This window comes from Miniopterus schreibersii (genome assembly GCF_964146895.1).
Source record: "Miniopterus schreibersii genome assembly, chromosome: 1".
Taxonomy (NCBI): Eukaryota; Metazoa; Chordata; class Mammalia; order Chiroptera; family Miniopteridae; genus Miniopterus; species Miniopterus schreibersii.
In genome coordinates, this window is record NC_138101.1 from 175,236,076 (window position 1) to 175,258,994 (window position 22,919).

General features: G+C 44.0%; 1 protein-coding gene across 9 annotated transcripts; it reads right to left on the bottom strand.

Annotated features, from left to right (window-relative positions):
- On the bottom strand, nucleotides 1-22,420 carry MAX (MYC associated factor X). Of its 9 annotated transcripts, none has more exons than XR_013999519.1 (6): nucleotides 22,024-22,287; nucleotides 21,275-21,301; nucleotides 13,651-13,758; nucleotides 2,701-2,824; nucleotides 2,150-2,234; nucleotides 1-1,468 (listed from the first exon to the last, which is right to left on the bottom strand). XR_013999519.1 is itself a non-coding variant. In XM_081146811.1 (6 exons), exons 4-6 carry the CDS (start codon nucleotides 2,737-2,739, stop codon nucleotides 1,281-1,283), a joined length of 312 nt encoding a protein of 103 aa, XP_081002937.1. In that variant the 5' UTR covers nucleotides 2,740-2,824; nucleotides 13,651-13,758; nucleotides 21,275-21,301; nucleotides 21,654-21,981; the 3' UTR covers nucleotides 1-1,280. The 9 variants fall into 9 exon arrangements, 5 of the variants coding, with proteins under 5 accessions (XP_081002937.1, XP_081002935.1, XP_081002934.1 ...); XR_013999520.1 differs by having other exon boundaries at nucleotides 2,134-2,234; XM_081146811.1 differs by lacking the exon at nucleotides 22,024-22,287 and adding an exon at nucleotides 21,654-21,981.
- Between the last annotated feature and the right edge of the window lie 499 nt (nucleotides 22,421-22,919).

The following is a 22,919-nucleotide window of genomic DNA, read 5'->3' on the forward strand; positions in this document are numbered from 1 at the left end:
GAAGGATAAAATAAGTTTTTATTTATAGTCTTATAGTAAAGGGGAGCCTTAACTTGCAAGACAATTCTTCGGCAGTATGTACAACATACTTTTTATTTCCATGGAATGGAATCAAACACGAACTGAGACTACAGAGTATACACTAGAAATCAGCAAATGCCAGGGACGGAGTAGGAAAAAGACAAAGAAATGAGGCCTAAACACACAAAACCCTTCACTGGGATCTGCTGACTGCAGCCAGAACCAGGGCTGGATCACACAGTGGGGCAGGTTCCAGAACAGTCGGAAAGGGAGTGGGCGAGGGTGGGAGGGGCCGCACTGGGGTGCGGGTTTAGTACCAGGTAAATTGCTCTTGGTATTTACATACAAAATCAGTTGGCTCTATTTCTTAGAAATACACACGGAAAGAAAGGAAGATTTGATCATTACTTTATGAATCTGTCGCTTTGCAATACCGACATCATCAGAAATAGGGACAATTCACTCAGATTCAAATTTCAGTAGCAGGAAATAAATATCAAAACATCATCACTGGCCCTCAATACAAAACCTCTACCCCACCCAATCCTCCCTCCTTGCCCCACCCCTAGCACCCTCTGGCGCCTACCACTTCACTGCTGATGTCCCCCACACATACCACATGAGTGTCACGCGGCCCTCCCCTAAGGCTGGCTGAGAAGCAGGAGTGAAACAGGCCAAAGACTCTGCGCTGCAAATCTGTCCCCATTTCCTTTCACACCACAAACTTCTTCAAGGATCTGGTCTTTCAACAGGAGCGATAAATAGCTTTTTAATTCTGATTACTTCTTAAACCAGTCATCTTCTTAAAGTAGAGCAGTCCACAGATTCACAAAGTCTATCAAACAGAGGTGAGGGTGGCCCGGGAGGAGAGGCCTAGGAGGGGCAGGAGTCCTCCGGGCCTGTGCCCGGCAGGGCTGGAGGAGCTGGTGGGTGGTCAGGACACCGTGTGCTCAGAGGTCCGGCCGGCCGTCTGTCCTCCACAGAAAAAGCTGCCAAGTTGGGGTGTTTTGGTTTAAAAATTCCTGGTGGGGACAGGGAATCCCTGAAGGGAAACATTAAAAAAAAAAAGTGGAAATGGGGAAGGAGAACGAGAGCTGTTGTCCAAGAGCTTCTACGTAAAAATAAAATTTTAAAAAAAGAGAGAAAAGAAAAAAAATACAGTCTCTTAAATGGTTCTGAGGGTTCTAAAGATGAACTGAAAGGAGGATGAGACGACGGAGGAGACAGACAGTTTTTATTGCTGGCCTGCCCCGCGGAGCTTAGCTGGCCTCCATCCGGAGTTTCTTCCTGCTTTGGGGCTCTTCGGGCTCCGACTCTGAGCTGGAGTCCGAGCCCCCATCGAAGGCAGAGATGGTGCTGCCCTTGGCGTTGGTGTAGAGGCTGTTGTCTGAGGAGGGGTAGTTGGTCTGCAGTTGGGCACTCGACCTCGCCTTCTCCAGTGCACGGACTGAAAAGCAACCAAGCGAGCGGGTTACAGCCTTCTGGAGACTAGAGGAGTAACTGAGTCTCAGGTCAGGGTCCAGCCTGTTCTTCCGAAGGGCTTGCTGGCCCGAGGCTCAGGGTGGCTCACAAATAATTCCCTTCTGGTGGCTGTTCCACCAGCACACTTCATTTCCCTCCTCCTTTCCCAGCCAGTCCTGAGCTCAGTGTACATGGCCAGCTAATCTGCAATGCCACTCAACCCTAAAGAGAAGGCTTGTGATGTCATCATCCTGCGTTGGAAGCCCAGTGTAGACAGGAGCATGAGCTCCCTGTGGGACCCAACAGCGCAGTGACAGAGGAGAAGCTGGCCTGGCAATGCTAGGATCCATAAGGGTGTGAAGGCCACACAACAGCAGGAAAGGATGACATAAGATGTATTAGCCAAAGATAAGTTCTGGCTTAGCTCTCATGTACAAGATCCACTTGGAAAGACAAGCTGGACACTTGGAAGCAAGTCACCAATACACACAGAATACCTGGGCCTTTTGACACATAGCCCCTACATGCAGGCTGCTCGGCCCGGGAACCAACCCACTGCTGCCTCCCTCTACCCATCCCTTGGTTCAGCTCATCTTGAGCCTGCAAGGTGAACCCATTTATATTAGTTTATTTTATTTGAAGTGTTCTAACCCAGATGGTTACTTGCATTTCTTTTTACTTGCATCTTCCATGAGGGAGGAAGAGAAGTGAATTCCCCAGGAACAAAGAACTTGATCAGCTCTCGCTTTCCCCTGTGGTTGTAGGAAAAGGCGGATGTGAGCATTGGAGAACAGCATGGGCCTGGCCCATAGGCTGCCCTGATTGGACTACCATTGACAATGGGAGAGCTCACTGTCCCTGAACACCTGGATTTCTGGTACTTACACAGCACACTCCAATCCAAGGACCTTAGCTCTTTTGAGACACCTGATGCCAGGTGTGACTCTTACTATAGGCAGAGCACCTAACCCCAAGAAGGGGAGAGATCAGCTCAGAAAAAAGTATCCAGATGTCCAAGCCCTAGACTCCACTGTTCCCTCACTGGCGGCTCAGGTCCTTCCTCAGGACGGCTCTACCACTCAGCTACTCAGAAGCAGGGCCGCAGCTGCTTATGAGCACACACTCCGTAACTGGTTCTGATTCTGCAGGCCCAGGTGCAAAGCCCTGACATGGCCAGAGCACAGCAGGGCCAGCTGCCCCACAGGCTCAGGTGCTCACCTTGCTGCTCCAGAAGAGCATTCTGCCGCTTGAGGTCATCAATATCCTGCTGGTGTGTGTGGTTTTTCCTTCGCATATACTGGATATACTCTGTGGCTTTGTCTAGGATTTGGGCCCGGGATGCCTGTTGCAATACGAGAAAAAGCAAAGGGGACAAAATAAAGACCTAGTTCAAGCAGTGACGAAACTGTATCTTTCCGCAACAGCAGCCTGGGGGAAGGGAAGCAAGAAGGTGAGGTGGGACAAGGCTGAGGAAACAAAGTAATTGCTACTGAGAGTCTTCTTTGTGCCAGTCAAGGTGCTAAGTGCTTTAAATAGCTTACCTCACCAGCACTCAGGTAGCTCCACAGGAACCCGAGGCTCAGAGAAGTTTACTGGTTTATTCAAAATCACCAGCTAGACAGTGGTAGAGCCTGGATTTAAACTCAGGTCCGTCTGACTCCTGAACTTGTACTCCACTCCTCCCATCCCCTTTGGTTCTTTACGTTGCTTTCAAGTCTTCAGCCTGGCTATGTCTGAAAACATGAAAATACTACTTAACTGAGAGCTTATGCCACTCACTCTCTGCTAGGGCCTGACTACAAGCAGCCGCTCCAGAAAGATAAGAGCAAGATTTCGGCTGGAGCTGGCTCAGGATGGGACTGGGTACAAAGTTTTTCATTAAGGTCCTAGGTTTCATCCAAACCCTCAGACCGTTGTTAACTATTTCCAACTAAGTCACTCTGCTGTGTCACTATTTCAGCCTTCCTGGCTAAACAGACTATGGTGAAAGTTGTCAGAGCTTGATGTCAACACAGGAAGGGCATGAGATTGGGCCCCTTCAGGAAGCAACCACACCTATACCATGGCCATGGGTAGCCTAGGCACTGCCTGTCAGAGGAGTAAGTCAACAAACCAATAAAATGGATGTGAGATTACTCTCTCCCTGGAGGTCACATTTGCCTGGAAGATCCCCTCCAGTTGCAAACATGGCCAGGCAGCCAACCAGCTGAATTGGTAGAATGGTACAAAGCCAAGGGAAATGAAGCCAAAGGCAGGGTAGTCTAGTAGTAGAAGTGTGGCATTCAGGCCACCCAAGGTGCTGAGAAGTAGCAAGGCATCTTACTCAGGGTAGGGCAATACCTGATCAAGTCTGTATTATAACCCCAGTGGGTCCTAAGTAACCAGAATGCAGCCCCTTTGGGAAAGGGGCAAAGAAAACATGCCCACTCAGCCTAGCAAAACTAAATCCACTTGTATTAAATCCTGACAATCTCAGGTTGGGCTGGGTATCAGAGAGGTTTGCAAGGCCTGGGTTTATTCACCAGTCCCCACAGGTACTAGAATTTCCAGGCTTTCCTCTTATAGCACCCATAAGGCAACTTCCTCAAAAGGAAAATGTTCCTATTCGACCATTTTTATCTGGTGTGAATTATGTGCAAGGTACTGAGCAGACACTGGGGAAACCAAATATATTAATCATGGCTTCTTTTGCCCACATGCTTGCTTACTACCTAGTTGAGATAAATATATCTATACACAGACAAATCACAGGGCAGTACCAACTGTAACTTGAGTAGTACAGATTAGGTATTAAGCAGATTAGGAAGGCCACAGGAAAGGTGGCTTCTCACTAGGGTGATTACCTACTGTGTGCCAGGCATTGGCTTTGGCTCTGCATGGACACACACACATATGCGCACACACCTCTGATGCAGGAAGGAGAGCACCTAGCAATGGGAGCTCGCAACTCTGGCTGCAAGCCACTTCAGAGGCTGCTTCCCATTTCTGCCGAAGGGCACTTATTAGGGTCTAATTATTAGGTGAATAAGTGAGAGAAAAAAGGGCACATAATTAGAAAGGACTAATTAAAATACCCTGCCTCTCTGGATGCTAGATATGGGATTAAAAATAAGTACTGTAGGATAGGTGGCAGAGCGGCAAGGAAGAATTTAGGAATCCAGGAGACAGTGCAGCCTAGGCTCTGGCATTAACGGGCTTCGAGATGGCAAGCACAGTATTTCTCTCTGTAGCAATTCCTTATCTGACTAGAATTTCTCTCAGACACCATCCAGCCCTCAAAATTCTATGCACTTCATCACTGATCTAATTGCTATGCCTACTTACATTGCAGACTCTCTTTAAATTTGCCTATTTTTTTCAATTGACAGTTCCCAGAAAGCGACATTAGCTTTTATTTAACTACTCATCTGAATCTAGGACAAAGGAAAAAAAAGCAAAAATCTCTGAACGATAGAACACTTGCAAATGTTCGGGGTGTTAACTTTTAATGAATGACACAGAATGCCTTGGGAACAAAAGGTCCCCCCAAAAGGGTGGATTAGTAAACCCAGCACAAGGCCTTCAGAATGCTAAGCACAGCCCATCTTCCATTCCCTGCCCAAAGAAGAACCTAAGGCCACTTGAGGTGCGCCTGATTCCTTAGCAAGTCCAAAAGAATGAATGGTTTGATTAACTTTATTTTGCTCTCCCCGGAGTATTCAACAAGAAGTAAAATCCAACAACAACAAAAATTTAACGCATAAAATATAGAACTCCTGAAAATTTACATGTACATCTATTTCAAGAAAGAAAAAGAAAAGGCTGAAGCCAGAAAATGCTAGACTCATCCAAAATTCCCTCCTCCCAGTGTTCTGAACCATATAAGATCTTGTGACCAGCCACAGGATTAAGGTGTAGGCAGGCCCTTCCTTGCTTTTATGACTTTATACTATGTGAACAGTGTACTATGAGGCCAGCAAGAGCGCTGGGCTTTATGGCATGGACTATGGAGTGGCCCCGGGCTTTCAGTTTCTGTTTTCTGTAACAGAATCAGTTAGCTGAGTCAGCAATCTTCGTGAGTGTGACTAAGGAGACAGTACATGGTAAGTCAACATGTCCACAGATCGACTCTTATCTCTGGATAACTAGTAAGGACCTGAATAATTTTTTTCATGCTAGTTTTTAAAATTAGAAGGCACTAATTCTTATTCTGCCTTTCTGAGTAGAAACATATCTCTTCAAAGGCTTGGACACAACCCTGAGACAGGGAGAACTGTGGCTGAGGGGACTCAAGAGGTCCTGGACCTCCTACGTAGCCATGTGAATTAATGCAAAGTGGCTCCTCAGGCTTCTCTTTCACCTCTGGGAGCCATGCAAAAGGACACTGGACAGCCTTGCCATATCTTGTTCCAAAGCCATGGTTGCACATGAGATACAAATGATGATAATGATAATGACAATGGCTAATATTTACTGAGTACTTACTAACTGCCAGGCATCCTCACCCAACCTGCTGATGTATTATTTCCTCTCTTATATAAATGAGGAAACCAAGGCAGAGAGCTATAACTTACCTAATGTTACATAACTACTAGATAGTAGAGACAGAATTTGACCCAGGCCTCCAAAACATCCGTATTTTGGGAACACAGAGGAGGCCTGGAACGAAAACAAAACATCAACAGACTTAGAGGGGCAGTACTGTTGTGAAGAGTTTGAGAAGGAAGAAAAGGGCTATAAAAGAATCGCCTGATTTGTCCATGAGGCTGTCAATGAAGACCCTGGTGAGGGTGGTTTTCTTGGAGGAGTAAGTTTAGGTAATTCATCTCTGCACAGATTATGGGTGCAGGAGTGAGTTGAAGCTGAAGCAAATACAAAGACTAGTTTTTGGACTTAGGTTGAAAAGACATGGAAGAAAAAAAGTAGCTTGGAGTTATAGCAGCACTGAAGGAAGGCTGTTTGTTTTTCTTTTAAAGACATGTGAAAACCAAATAGGCTTCTAGCAGAGAAGGAGCAATGGAGAAGAGCCTGAGGATGTAAAACAGCTTGAGAACTGCCTGAACCTGGCCCTAGGGGAGGGGAAACGACAGTCCCCAACTGCTGTGGCTTCATACTCAAGAAGAGTAAAACCTAAATGGAGAAGACCCAGTCTGGCCAAGGGGCCCAACAGATTTCTGCCCCGTCTCCAGCTTGTGCTGCAGTTGCTTGCACGTCTCCATCCCTGCCCACAGCAACAAGGAGACAGAAAAGGGTCAATCCAGCCTCCAGATGCACCCACTTTGACAGACCTCTGCTTGGGAACAGAGTGAACCCACCTCACGTGTTGCAGCAAGAATCAACTATATATTTAACCAAAGGCCCCAAACCCAAGAGTTTCATTCTAATTAGTACCTTTTTAAGGCCTCAAATGATTTTTGAAGTGGTTAACACTGATGCTTAGGATGACATCCAAGGTTACCAAATCCCATTTAAGGCAGTGGTTCTCAAAACTTTTCATATAAGGCAGGAGCTCCACACATTTCTGGAGTTGTAAATCTTATCACAGTAGCCTGAATTTGTGAGGAACTTCAAGTTGCTTCAGAAAGCAGATTGGGAGAAGCAAGGAAGAGTGGTACTAGACTATTAACATTAGGAACACTACCGTTCCCTAGAGTCCTAATGCTAACTCGAGAAACAATGATCTTAGTTGTATTGACCACTTTTTCCTCTTCACTGTCAAAATCCGATCCTACTGTGTTGATGTTAACAACTGCCTTGTTGCCCCAATACTCAAAATGCCATATCCTGGAAAATGAAAAAAGAACTACTTCTGACTCACCAACTGACACCTGTTTTATTTTGCACTAGTCATTTTAAAGAAAATAAAATCATTATTTTATTTACACACATTAAGGAAAAGGGAGGAAGTGTTAGATATGGGCCCTGAAGGTGGCGGGGGAAGACTGATTGGCAGGAAGAAACGCATGAAGGCACACAAGCAGGGAGCGTGCACAGGCTAGGGAGCCTGTGAGTGGGCCTCCTCACCACAAAACCCTGACGTCACCTGGGCGGCAAGGCTGAAGTTAGATATCGAGGAAAGGAAAGAACGCAGACAAAGTGAGAATGACATTCCTGGGGAAACAGAGGAGGGTGTGCACCCTCCCACAATAAGGGAAGGACGCAAAGCAGAAGGGCAAGTTGGGTGCCTTGCTTAGAGAACATGGAATGCGAGTCCTTACCTTGATGGGCACTGAAAAGCCCTTGGAGGTTTTCAGCAGCACATAAATACAGTTTACAAAGGATTCAATAAATCAGTACATTTACAGTTGCTGAGCCCAGAGCTTACGGGAGATTTGGGCAACTATGGACAATAATTTAAGATATAGAAGATGTAAGAAGAATATAATTGCCCAACTTGGAGTCTGGCCAGGTAATAACCTTAATGAATAATGAGGTGAAATTGCTAGAGTTGTGGTTTACATTTCATTTAAGAGATAATCCCTCTAGCAGTCCATATATGATATAGACACTGTGCTGCTGAAGAAACTGCCTGCCTTAACAGGTGTCCACCAGAATGAGCCTCTCCCAGTGCAATGTGGCCAGGGTGGACGGGGGACTCCTCCCTTCAGTTAATAAACACTCACTCTGCATTCTACTGAGTCCCAGGCCCCGAGGGAAGAAATAGGGCCAACATCTACCTGTTAAGAAAACCAGGCTTTAATGGGGATAAAACAGATTAGAGTTCAGGGTTTTAACCTCTTATTTGATGCTCAGAATGTTATCTTATTATTGTTAATTGTTAGGAATAATCCTCTTTCCCAACAAGAGAGCAAGACCCTCAAGAGCAGACACCCTCTAACCATGTTGGCTGTTCGTTTTTATTAAAGGACCAAGTAAGCCTGTTATTTCCTCTGGCGCTCATTCCAGTTACCTACTGGGAATTACCCACGTGCCAGGGTCTGTGATAGGAGCTGACAGAGGCAGTGTACTCACATTCTCACTCAAAATGAAGGAGTTCTGAACTTAATGCTTGCTTCCTGTTTTTCTTTATTTTCATTTTAAGTTGTGTTCCTTCTTTTTTTAAAAAATAATTTAAAAAAATATTTTTTAAAAAAATTGATTTTAGAGAGAGAGGGAGAGAGAGAAACATCGATGTGAGAGAAACATTGATCCGTTGCCTCCCACCTTCACCCCGGCAGGGGACTGAACCTGCAATCTGGGCATGTGCCCTAACCGGGAATTGAACCTCAACCTTTCCGTGCACAGGATGACACTCAACCAACCACTGGCCAGAGCTCCCCCTTTTTAACACAGCTCTATCCAGAAAGCAGAAATCCAGAGCAAAACTGCCTGGCAGAGTAAATATAATAAACAGGCATTTAGCAAGGGACTTAAAAGATGAGAAATTTCTATAAACCGCTATACAGCTACAAATGGCAATATTGAAACAACCTTCTCTCACTAAAGTCAACTGTGCTAAGGAGACAGTGTTACTGGATGTAATCACTCTGGTTCAGGTGCTGGGGCTAACTTACGGAGTGGTACACATAATTATATCCCCATGTAAAGGCAAACTGATGGGCTGGCTACCAGGTCTTGCCCCCCACACAAACAGGATGAGCTCTGTGTCAGCAAGCCTTTGGGCAACTCTCCCTAGTACCCCACCTAGGACCCTAAAAACAAAGAATTCTGTTCAAGAAAAGTAATGTCTTCCTATAAAAAATGGAGCCACAGTTGTTCTCGCTCTTACTCCCCTTACTCTGACTAGCTAATAGTTCTTATTTCATCCCATCTATCCCAGTGGAACGTCCAGCTGAAAAACTACATGGGAAATAAGACTAAAACAACAGAGTTCAAGAGTCCACTTGCTAACACTGGAGACTATGGGAAAACCCAAATGGGCTGCCAACTTTAACAGTCGAATTCTCAGGGAAGCTATGTAGACTCAGAAAAATTTATAAACTTTAAATGATCCCCAACTCTCTGCACTTCAGTGTTACCTACAGATGCCAATTCAGAGGAGAGTATTTTAGTAGCAGCCTCAGTATGACATACTGCCAAGATTATTGGCTTTATCTAGGGGAAGCTCCCAATATAAAAACAAGATATAAATACTTAAGTAAAATTTCTTTAAAATACAGTCCCCGACTTAACGATAGTTTGACTTACGATTTTTCAACTAAGCAATGATGTGAAAATGATACACAGTGATCTTTTCTGGGCTAGTGATATGCAGAATGATACTCTCTCATGACACTGCTGGGCAGTGGCAGCAAGCCATAGCTCCCAGTCAGGCACATGATCACAAGGGTAAATAATGGATACTCTACAGTGCACTGTGTTGCCAGCATTTTTGGGATACTGTGTTCTGAGCACATTTACGGTAGGCTAGGCTAACCTATGACATTTGGCAGGTTAGGTGTATTAAATACATTTTTGACTTATGAAAAATTACGATGGGTTTCTCAGGAAGAAACCCTATGATAAGCTGAGACGCACATGGGTTCTTAAATTGTTTTCCCCTATGATATGGCAAAAAGATAAACCTTAACAATCAGCAGTCCTGAGTTCTAGTCTCTGTCCATGATCTATTTCTAGTCCCCTAGAATAATGATCTTGGGCCAGTTGCCTTACCTCTGATACAGTAATAATGGCAGAGGCAAGTAGCAGTAGCAATTGTGTAATTATAATAGTAGTAAAATACTCACCTCATAGAATTGCTGTGCTGATTTAACTACACTGCAATACAGATGTTAGTCATCACTGATTTTTTTCACTTAAGCAAAAGGTAACCAACCATTCTTTATAATGTTTATGTTATAGTAGAAATACAGGATACAAAGGGTAAATGGAGTTTGTGTCTCATGCGTAAAACTTTTTTTTAATACAAGTATTCCCCCAAGGATCCAATTCAATAAGTATTGGTTTCTTTTTAAAAAACAAAAGGCTTAGCCTGGCCAGTGTGGCTCAGGGGTTGAGCATCGACCTATGATCCGGGAGATAGCAGTTTGATTCCCTAGGGAAGGGCACATGCCTGGGCTGCTGGCTCGATCCTCAGTAGGGGGTGTGCAGAAGGCAGCCGATCAATGAATCAATGACTGTCTCATCATTGATATTTCTATCTCTATCTCCCCCCTCCCTTCCTCTCTCTGAAATCAATAAAGATATATTTAAAAAAATAAAAATTTTAAAAAGTTTAGGACACATATGACGACAGCTAGTTCAAATACTAAATGAGAAGTCACAAAGGAGACCAGAGACTTTTCTTTCAAGAACCTAAGATCCCTAAAACAGGGTAAAATAATCATCTCATGATTATTCACATAATGTCATAACCTTAATTACTGCAATCCAAATAAAGAATTAGCCAATTTCCTTTGGGTAAAATACCACATTTAAAAAAAATTGCAACATTTAGTGAGAACTCGGAAGTCGAGAAACCAAAGTATTCTGTAAGACTCCCTGTAGATCTGTGAAACAGTGCTGGCAGACAAGGAGATTAATGAAGATTGTGGAATTTAGATGGAAAGGGGTTGGGGTTTAACCAGAGCTAACAGCCAGTTCCTTTATTCACGCTCAGTGTGAAATATATGAATCGAAACACAGGGCAGGATTCTGAAATCAGAGAGGCACCTATAAATTTCCATGCTGGGGCTTTGTTGATGGGCTCTACGAAACCTGGCCCCTCAGCCACTCCCCTCCCTTAGTCTACTTCTCTGGCCTCATCTCCTGCCACTGCCCCTTTCCTTATTCCACTCTAGCCACTCTGGCCTCTGTTCTCTCTGCTGGGCCCAGGAATGCTCCCAGATTCTGGCCTCTGGGCTATTATAGTCGCCTTCCCTCTGCCTGTGATGCATCACCAGGTAGATGCATGATTCCCTTCCTTCCAATTTTTGCTCAAGTGTTGCCTTGGCAGTGAGTTTTCTTGTCTGCCCTAACGAAAACTTCGACCCTTTCTTCCCTGTTCAACTTTCTCCATAGCACTTATCTGACATACTATATATTTTTAAAATTATAGTTCATTTTCTATCTTTTCCTCACCAGAATAAGAGCTTCTACTTTTGCCTCTTATGTTCACTGCTGTATTCTAGAACAGTGCCTGGCATGTAGCAGACCCTTAATATTTGCTGAATGGAGGGAGTGAACAAATGAATAAATAGGGTACAATGGATGACAAACTATTCAGTGTGTAAGGCTACCAAATTCAAACTGTCAACTTCCTTGAAGAAAGGAGACAACAGGATTTGGGATAATGTGATTTTAAGGACTTAAGGAAGAATGTCACGGCAATGTAAAATAGGCTGGATAAAGAAAAAAAGCATAGTTGAGCTCTTATGGCCTGCTTCTCCCCAAGTGTTCTCAAACTTAAGAATGCCTAAGAATCACCTGACTGCCTGCTATAATTAGAGATCCCCAGGCCTGCCTCCAGAGAGGCAGATTTAGTAGTGATTCTGATGTGGGTGGTCCACAGGCCATGTCTTGGGAAACACTGCCTTGGCACCACTCCTGGTTAGATGTGAGACTTAAAGGAGAAGGCAGTTCTTGTCCATTCAGTTCACCAAAGCCATTTTAAGTGATACCATGGCGTATGAATAAGTATTATCTGTCAACAGTTCAGATGTGCACAGAAGATAATCCTTTGTACGTGAGTACTTTGTTTTTTGTTTTTTTTTTTTTTTTAATATATCTTTATTGATTTCAGAGAGAGGTAGGGAGAGGGAGAGAGATAGAAACATCTATGATGAGACAGTTGTCATTGATCGGCTGCCTCCTGCACAACCCCAACTGGGGATCGAACCCACAACCTGGGCATGTGCCCTGACCAGGAATCGAACCTCAGTCTCCTGGATCCTAGGTTGATGCTCAACCACTGAGCCAACGCCCGGCCAGGCTGCACGTGAGTACTTTGACTGACAGGGTGAGTCTCTGTCCCCATCAGAAAGATTTCCTGTGGTGCTTTAGACAGTGTTATGCCCAGGAATGTTGTTATTCCAGGTAAGAATCTTGGTCCAAGACCATTAAACCATGTCAATACTAAGTAGGCCTAACCCGTGGCAAATTCTGGTTTTGCAATAACTAGGTATTCACATGGCCTGTTTTATTGTTTTCATAAAGGTCAGACCTACCCAATGCTTCAGCCACATAGAGAGCCACACCTCAGATAAGGAAGGTATAAAGTATATGCCTTACCAGAGTGGCAGTATACACAAAATGAAACCATAATGGTTCCTAGTTTGATTGGATAACCAAACCAACCCAGGAACCCCCCCCCCCCCCCCCCCCCCCCGCCAGAGTTAAATCAGGAGACTCATTCAAAGCACACCTGACAGCAATGTTTTTTCTAACGACTGCTTCTTTAAACATTGGATCACTGAACCAAAAAAACACAGGTCCTCTTCCCTGTTTGCCACTTATACCACTGAACTGCAGCAGAGAGTGGCCAGCTACATTCTGTGTCAAGGATGGAACTAACTGCAAATGGATGTTTCCTCCAAATCCCAAGGAGTGACCCTAACCCTAGGCTTTTTACTCAAAGCTTCCAACTTTTCCAAATGTAGAAACAGGTGGTGTCTCCCTCTCCAGAGAAAACATTAGTCTCTGAAAGGCCACCAGTGGGGGGGAAGGAAGGAGGGAAAGAAAATCAGTATTTTTTTTCTTCCGTTTAATATGAACATAGCTCTTTACCTAAGTTTTTTGTCTTACAGCTTAAAATGCTTTTTATAAGCCTTTGAAATAACAGCTGTTGGAACAGAGAGATCACTGGTGTCCAGGATTGTTCACATACATTCCTGGGAGGTTTCATTTAAGATAAGTATTAACTTTGAGCCATATGAAAGAAATTCTCATGGAGGTCTAGGGAATCACTGACCTCAGGAATCCTTAGTGTTATCCCAAACTACTATGGGCTTACTCTCTATACGATAGCGTATTATTATAATAATTTCTTGAATGAGTAATTTATTACAAATAATACTAAGTTAAAAGACAATTCCTACTGGTGTCTTACCAGCAACTCACATTGTTTCCTGAGGATAAACTATGGTAGGTAAGGTGTGTGATGATCCTCAGAGAATAAAAAATTAAGGAAACCGTATCACCTGAATATTCCTAACTCCATTTCTTTCCAGATAGGTGAAATGTGCTTTTAAGCCCCACACCACAGCAAGTTCCAAGCTAGTGATGGCCCACCAGCTTTCTCAATAAACTCACCTTCTCTCCTTGGAGTGATGGGACCGAGTCCCGCAAACTGTGAAAGCTGTCTTTGATGTGGTCCCTACGCTTTCGTTCCAGTGCATTATGATGAGCCCGTTTGTCAGCCTAGAAGAAAGAGCACATTGGCAAAGTCATTCCTTTTGCTTGGAACAGGTGGGTGGGGTGTAGCCTGGAAGTATATGCTGTCAGCGCAGTCCCTGGTGAATGGGCTGGGAAGGATTTGTCGAGGTGGGCAGTTAGGTCTCCAGAATTAGGCTCTGCTAAAGGGGGAAAAAGGGGTGAGCAAGCCTGTGACAGGAACATCCAAAGTAGTTCGATGCATCCAGCTCATGCATAAGTAAAATAAAAGTTATTCAGGGGGACAAAGTGTGACTCTCCTACATCAGTGTTTCCCCACAATTTACTTATGTGACAGAAAAGGCACCAGTCCATGGTTGGGAGGTTCACCTGGGAAAAGCTCCAGTGGGCCCCTTCATAAGGTGTGATCACCCCCACTGTAAGTCAGTGATTCCCCATGGCAGGTGCCCAGGACAGGAGTTAGGGCATTGGTGCTGTGCTTCTTTCCACGTGAAGCCCATGACCATGATTGTGCTCTGGTCTCCAGCTCGCTAAAACTAAAACCTCTGGAAAACCCAGATGCACGAATCTGAGATCATTCTGACAAAGCTGATACAGATGCCAACTGCATTCTGAGATCCTATCTTTTTAAAGTGGATCCAAGGTGCCATCCTGCCAAGGGATTCCCCTCACACAGGCTGTGACTGAAAGGTAGTTCTTAGATGGCAACTCTTGATGTGCACAGGCTCTGAATAAACATCCTTAGGCACCTGTGGCAGGTCATGCTTATTCCACACTGTCTAAATACCCAGGAACCAAAGTCTTTATCCTGTCTTGCTTAGCCTCACAAAGAACAACAACAATCAGCTGGAGAGGGGTGGAGACTGCCGACAAATCAGATACGGCAAAATATACCGGCTTCAGGAGGACAAGACAGCGCTGGAGAGCACTACAAGAGTGTGTCAGCAGGTCCCCGTTAAAGGGGCATTCCCTCCAAATGGAGCACAAATGTTACTCAAGCTAAGCAAGAACATTACATCTACACCTTGGGAATTGTGGAAAATAATACACTGAGAATTTATACTCAATACGAGAGGGTGCACTGAGCTAACCTAAGGACCGAATCCGTATATGGGAAGTTCAGGTAGCTTTAATCAACCCAGACAGAGAGCCAGGAATTTTAAAAATGAAGCAACAAGAGAAAATAACTTGACTTAGCACAAGCAAGCCTCAAATGAATCCTTGTATTAGACAAGATGCACAGACAAAAATCTATAAAAACAAGGGTTGTGAGAATGAAAGGACTTGAAATTCTACTATCTAATCCTAAAAGTCTGAGTCATTACAGAGGAAGAGGAGGCTGGGAGCAGCTGTGGTCATTTTAGTCACTTTCTGGTCTCTCAAGCACAACACCTCACCTATAGCTCTGCCAAATTGGAAAAATGGTTCCCATCACAGCCTTGGTTCTCTAGAACACAGCGCTCATTTTCAGGGCAGATGCCTAGAGCACTTATAAAGCCCTCCTAATTTTCTGAAGTCTAAATTCACTGTAAAATGAGTGTTTGGTGAACTTCAGTGATATAGGAAATTTATGGGGAACTGAGCAACGATCAAGCTTAGAGAGGTAACCTGAGGCTAGCGGTAGTACACTGTATCACACAACATTAGAACAAGAAAATTGTAGATACCTCTAATAGCAGTATGAAATAGCTTGAAGGAATTAGACACATTTAAGTACCTAGCCCTTTTCTAATTTACTGTTCTCTCTAATCACAGGTAAGTTCTAACCTGAACTATACCTATAGAGCTTAGAAGGCTGAGAGATGGCATTTGGCATCTATCTGCCTCTCCAGTGTTTGCTACATACTCCCTAAACTGGCTTATTTACATGCAAATTAATCGCCCAGCTTTGGTCTCCAGCAGCAGCCCAAGATACTCTGGTCTACTAAATCACCCTGATTCCTGGCCCTCCTCCCAGCTTAAGAGCTTTGCACAGAAGCAGTGACACCAGAGTTACCCACAATCCCTCTTGTTGATACAAATAAAATTCTAATTGTCTGTTTTCTTTTTGGGAGAGCCCTGCAGATCTCAAAAGGCTAGACTCAAGTGAACTTGGTTTCGCTCAGGCCTACACCAGAGGGGTGGAGCTGAGTATAATCTAATACCAAATTCATCCCCACAATACACTACTCCCTTCCCATTCACTGGGCCCTGAAAGGACTCAAATGGACAAGTCTTTCGGTTAGAGGATTGTAAGTGAACTTGGCTGAGGACCATCAGCAGAAATCTTGGCTTCTCATCTGGGGAACCAGCCAAGTTTGAGAAGTTGGCTCAACAAGGAAAGGCAGCAGTCCACTGCCTGGTAGAAAGCCTGAGCTGGGGACTGTTGTTCTCAAAGTAGTGGATGGAATTTCTGTGGTGGTTCCAGGTCCAATTTAACTAACAGAAGAGCGGAATCTTAGCCCAATCCCTGCTGCCATATCCATCCCCAAGCTGCTACACTTAACCAGAATCAAGTTTAAAGGTCTCAGGGACAATGGCAATGATGTATTTTTCTCCCCCCGCCAGCCTCAATTGAAAGAGCAAGTTAAAAATATGCAGAACTGGTGCTTGCAGCTGGGTAGCTCAGTTGGTTAGTGTCGTTCTGATACACCAAAGTTGTGGGTCCGATCCTTGGTCAAGGCACATTCAAGAATCGACCAATGAGTGCATAAGTAAGTGGAACCACAAGTCGATGTCTCTCTCTCTCTCAAATCAAGCAATATATATATATATATATATATATATATATATATATATATATATATATATTTTAAAGCAAAACTAACATGCCTAATTCTAGGTAACTCTGAACTAAGTGACACCTCTAGTGGCTTAAAAGAACATATGAAAAACCCTTACACAAGGTAGAGAATTCTGTTTGGGAAACATTTCCAAACTACAGATCCTTCTGGCCAGATAACACTGCTACCCCTGACACCCCCCAACCAATTCATCCAAGTGGAGGGCCAGTTGCCAGGCTTATCACTGCTTTGTTAACTGTCTTCAGAGTTGAGAATCAAAAACTGGGTGAAGGATCCCAGTGTAAGGAATCTGAAATGCTCCCACAAACTTAAAACTAGTTTGTTTGTTTTTTAAACTAAAAAAGAGGGCCAAACAATTGTGTCTTGAACAAATAAAGCTCAACTCTGATAAGCCAGCTTTCTCTCACCTGTACTGAGAAAGATACCCCATTATGAAAATGGGTCGTACCAAACAAATTCTAGGAGACACCAGAGGTATTCTCGGGCTGTACAGCAGGCCCCAAACAGGTACCTCTCTTCTATATCCTACAGGAGCAATGGCTGGATGCTGCTGCTCTTTGGGTACATTGGATTTGTGGTTTCTGCCAGAAAATCCTTCCTTCAGGGCATCCCAAGGTAACAGGAATACTAAAAGGCTGAGCGATACTGAAGAGTGGCCCACAGATGCTCAACAGGAACTCTAGCACCAAATCGCTTCCAGCTTTGACATCTCTGCCAACGTTTTTATTCAGCCTCTCAGCTTTATTTCCACCAAACTTTCCATACTGGCAGCCAGAATAAAAATCTTCACCTACAATTTGTCCATCTCTGACACTAACAAGCACGCGTATCTTAAGTGTTGTTAAATGTTGAAAGCAAACATTATTTTGTTAGCCAAGAAGTTGCTAAACTGGCAGAAGGTAGGTCATTCAAGCTAAGGAGGTCTGTTCAAAATTGAGGGGAATCGCTTTAAGTTATTTCCTTCCAACTTATTGCATGGAGAATGCATCTTCATCCAAGGCATTACATCAGTCAGCAGCTTTATTTTCTGCAAGTTCTAGTAGGCAAATAACACGGGAAAATAAATACTCCATTATTGAAGAATGCACAGGTTCTCCAGAACAATGCCATTTCTTGTAGGCTACCTCACACCTAACCCAGTCTATAAGAGGAGTATTCTTCATTCTAATATCAAGAATTCTCAGCATATAGGGAATTAGAGTTGCCCACTAAACATTTACTAATTTTAAGAAATTTAAGGTTGCTTTTAGAGGGAAGATAGTGTTGCTTATGATTATTAATAAGCTATTCTTATTAAACAGTAACACTGAAAATACACAGGCTCAAAATTCTCATCAGAAAAAAATCTATTACTTCTGATAGATGATGGAAAAGACGGTAGAATAAATAAAACTGAATTTCTAAGCAACTCATTTTAATCAACATGAAAAATGGAACATGAAGTAATGGGCAGCTAGAATGAGAAACTCACTAAGGTCCTTAATAGGAAGCTATACATTTCATCTTCCCAACACCTCTCCTGCTTGAAGCCTATTATACATTTCTAACATCCAATAAACATATGTGCTTTCAAAATTTTTTTAAAACAATCATTTGGTGCCTAAAACAACTTAAGAACACTATTATCCAAATATGCCATTGTACTATAGCCACTTAAGAGAGTAAGAATGCCTTGATAAGGAAATTTTTGAAATAACTGAAAACCAAGTTGGATTCCTTGATCAACTATTTCACCATTATTGGCATCTTGGAAACAGACAAATGTTAAGAACACCCTTTATTCTAACAAACAGGCATATTTATGAAACAAACCTGGCATTTCTGTATCACTGTCAACACTCTAAGGAGAAACAAAGTATATGCATCGTACAGCACTTTACCAAGCAACTAATTCCAGATAAAACAGATAGTAGTAGTTTCCTGAGTAAATTCCAGTCTCAAAAGCAACCAAGCTCATTCCCTTCTGAATACATTGCAATTCCTAAAGAAGCAAAGAGCTCTGAGAAGTTAACAATATTTCATACCAGAAAGGTCCAGAAGTGAAATCACACAAATCTGTTTTTATTCCCCCCTGGTATACTGTAACTGCAACATGGTCAGCTGGAGAATAAGAAGTAGAAAAAGGCCTTGGGTTTTCTGACCAACATACTAACCCCATACTTTTAGTATACTTTTGTTCTTTCCAAAAGAAATTTCCCAAACAGAAGTAAAATTAAAAGATCACTTTGCATGAAATATACCAGAAAATTATCTTTAAAATGCAAAAAAATAAAAATAACATCAATGGGATTCTGAGATGTATTTAATTTAGTAATAAAAATATTGTTTAGGGTTACTTCCTTTAACACAGCTTATTGGTCACTGGAGAAGCTGTTTTCCGTTTGCACTGAAGCAACAGAAAAAAAATATTCGTCAAATCAGTTTCACTTTCTGTTAGTTAGCTTCACTTCCTAACTTTTCTGGTGAAGTATACTACATTTCTCACGCAATAAGGCCGTAGCTACTGTAGTGACGTTACAAAACATGAATGTTTCTTTTCATATGAGGAGCCAGCAGAACCTTTTCCAAATAACTTTTTAAAAGTTCTTCTTTAGTCCTAAATATGTGGTTATTCAGTTAGCATCCTCTTCTGAGCTAGGCATTTATTATGTATACTAAATGTCAGGAACTAAACATGTATTCAGAGAAAAATACTGAAATCCTTTTTACCCTACATGATTACTGTCTGATATAAAACTTGTCTACTTCTTCTTCTCTCTATGCTCTTGTGATAATCCTGTGCCAGATAATATTTAAGTCTCAGCAAGTAGATGTGTCAAATTAAAAAAAAAAGTCAAACCCTCTGCCCACCCACCAAAATCAAAGAGAAAAACCCTAGGCACCTTAACACCAAACTAAAAATATCTAGACAAAACAATGAGATTAGCATTCTAGGAGAGTGGAAACATTTTAATAATTTAATAAAGCATCAACACCCATGTGGATGAATATTTTGAAAAGCAGAAAGCTTTTCAAATTCAAGCCAAAATTTCACAAAGAAAACTTTTCTCTCACTGGAAAGCCAATGTAATTCCAATTCAAATAATGATTCTGCAAAGGATGCCTAACCAATCCCTATTCTCCAACCCTGATCAAGCTCTGGGGCAGACTTTAGAACTGAAGACTTGGAAAAAGAAATGTTTTAAACAGATTGGGTCCCAAACATGAAACTACACATTCACATTATTAAGGTTAATAGTTCCTGGAAAAAAGAAAAGGGAATGGAATTTTCAAATATATGTATAAACATTAAGTATCTGACAACACTTCAAGGAGAAATAAAACAAATTCATTTTTAGTGAATATTAGCCAGGGATAATTTTTAAGGCCCCTGGAATAACTGCATCTTGAGATTTTATGGAAATACTAGTTCTCAATAAATAAAATTTTTCTTAATGCCTATTTGCTTGTACAAACGGAATCTTTGCTTGCTCTAATGCAGGTATAAGTAAGAGGGCTTGCTTTTACCCTGTGGTAATTAAATTCTTTGACCAGAGGTATCAGAGAGACATACTACAAATTCTAACGAGCCCCCAAAACAAATGGATTGTCCCCTACACACATGATTTTAAAAATCAGAAAAATAACATTAAAAAAAAGATTTTTAATCTTTCTTTAAAAATAGGAAAATCCGGCAACACTGAGCCCTCCTTCCCACATAACAACCCAATGAGTTTAGCGGCTGCCTTTTAGCAGAGGCATTTGTTCTCTAGTACCCCAGTCCTCACCTCTGCTCTCTACTTTGTACCTGACTATTTTATTGCCTGGGGCCCCCAGAGGCATCTACAGTTTTGACCCCCATTCTATACACTTCTGCTGTTTCCAGCTGTCAAATATTAGGCAGTGATATACTTATTTCTATCCCCCTCTCTGATTCTGATTTGTTTGTTTTTCTCCTCTATTCATGGAATACCCACAGTACTGTCCCAGTCTCCAAAGACATGAGATTAGTATGTATCTATACCCATATCTACATTCATATCTATTTCCATAAAACCATCTCCTGAGAACATAAATATCAAAACCCTGAGAAATTACTGATAACACTGTACAGTCTCAACCATCAGCCTTTTGCAAAACTATCTCTGCAATTCCACTTTTCTTCAACAATTTTTCTTTTTCTTTAATACTGCTCCTTCAACTCCAATATAGTCAAGACCACAATAAGCTGTATGTGACACTTTCATATTCAACCTTTGGCTCCTCTACATTTCCAATTTCTGCATTAGAATAATACCATGTACATTCTACAGGTCTACAGCAGTCACATGACTTTTGGTTAAAGGTGATCCCTGCATATGGCTTCAGTTTTACACAACTATGTAGATATGCTTTAGAACCTACTTGTGCCAAAGTAAATCTTTTGATCACTGCCCTGAAACAATACTACAACTTACTTCATAATGATGCATTTCTCATTTCCAACATATACAGTGACAGCTAGATTCCCCCATCTGAAAACTACAGAATGATTCATTTCTTGGCATACAGCTCCTCTCACTTAGAGCCACTGGAACTTATCACCTGAGAATCTAGAATTATGAGATTTGCAACACCCCCTCCAACCTAGAACCCCAGAACAAGGTCCCACCTCACCTTAGCGGTTAACAGGAAAGTTTACTACAATATTAAAAGTAATAGAATGATCTTTTTTCTCTCTGACCCCAAAAAGGACTAGAACTGAACAGAAATGAAAATGAAATGGAGAGTAGGAGACGTACCGCAGATTGAAACCTCGGTTGCTCTTCCTGGAATAAGAGAGAAAAAAAAATAGAAAATATAGAAGTTATTTTTATACTTCACATTCAATAATAAGAAAGAAAATGCCGGCGGCGGAGGAAGCGGCGGGTGGGGAGTAAGCCCGACCCCCCCCCTACCTCTTTCCCCTACACCCCCAAATCCCCAGCGGGATCCGGTGGCGGGACAGGGGGGTCCTGAGCGCCGCCCCGCCTTCCGGGATCCGACCCAGGCCGGAGGGGGCCAGAGCACTGTCTCCTGCCCTCGGACCCAGCTGGGACATCAGGGCACTCCCAACCCCTCTCCGTCCACCCTCACCCCCCAGGATCCACGGGTCAAGGGAGGAAGGGATCTCAGACCGACCGGGCAGGTCCTGAGCGCCGTCCCTTTCCCCAGAATCGGACAATGGTATCCTGAGCGCACCCTCTCCTTGTCCCCAGTATCCTGAGCGGGATAGGGTGGGAGCGGGAGGCCGCGGCACCCTCCTCCACAGGGGAGGTGGGGATCCCAGAGGCCGCAGGTCTCCTCCCCACCTCCAGTCTCTGAAGGCCGCTCGGCTAGGAGCCCGGAGGGGAGCAAGCCAGGAGGGCGATGGAGGCGGTCTCAGCCGGAGGGTGGGAGGAAGGAGGCGGCGGCCGCCGCCCGGCCCCCTGCGGTGGTGGCCCTGCCGAGAGCCTGGGCCGCTGTCCCCGCCTGACAACCCACAAGGGAAGGAAGACGCCCCGGGACTCACGTCGCTCTCCACCTCGATGTCATCGTTATCGCTCATTTCCTACGGCCCAGGGAGCGGCCACTGCAGCAGCGGCAGGGAAGGGGTAAGGGTGGAGGGGAGGGGGAAGTCACCGACAACAAGCAAGTCCCCCACACACTCACTCACTCACTCACTCACTCGCTCTCTCACTCACTCACACACACACACAACACGGGCGAGAAGCACCTCCTCACTGCAACACCGGATCAACGGCGGCACGCACGCCCGGCGGCCCCCCTGACACGTGACCGGGCTCATCACGCTGGGGCCACCGAGAGTTGTAGTTCTTGTTCTTTTGACTGACGGCCCAGCTAACGCCAGAAAAACTACGAATCCCATAAGGGACTGCATCTAGCCGACGCTAGTCCAGTTCGCTGAGGCAGCCCAGAGCGCCTGCGTATCCTTTGGTTGGGGGCGGAGAGAGAGAAGCGCGCAGTGCCTGCTGGGAGTCGTAGTCCGTAGACCGCGAGTTGTCAGGAGGTGTCCTCCCTCAGGCAGCAGTGGAGGCTGCTGGGAAGACAGGACACGTGGAGGAAACTCGGGCTCCTGAAGCCGGGCACCGTCTGTGTGTTGGGCGCTGGGCCCAGGGCCCAGGGTGGAGACTCTGGGGGAGTAGCCGGCTGCCTAAATAACGCTGCCTCTCCTCGGGACTACTGGTTTTACTTTGTTTATTTGATGCCCTGAGTCGCTCTGCATTGCTCCCTGGGGTGTAACCGCCAGCTGGGGGTGGGGTGGGATCCTTCTGCGGGGGACTTGGGGGCGCGGCTTGGGGTGCACACGAGGACCCTTGGGATTTGGCTGTGGGGAGATGTCAATGGCAGGTGTTAAATGGCATTACAAGACAGGCAGGATGACCCGCCTCGCTGAGGGACAGTTCC

What these genes read in the sequence shown, in the direction of transcription:
- MAX (XM_081146807.1), bottom strand. Translation starts at nt 22,392, where the DNA reads ATGCAGTCCCTTATGGGATTCGTAGTTTTTCTGGCGTTAGCTGGGCCG. An exon ending in TCCGGTGTTGCAGTGAGGAG is followed by an intron (nt 13,759 to 22,227) that starts GTGCTTCTCGCC and finishes TCTTTCTTCTAG; the next exon opens with GCTGACAAACGGGCTCATCA. An exon ending in CATCACTCCAAGGAGAGAAG is followed by an intron (nt 2,825 to 13,650) that starts GTGAGTTTATTG and finishes GTATTGCAACAG; the next exon opens with GCATCCCGGGCCCAAATCCT.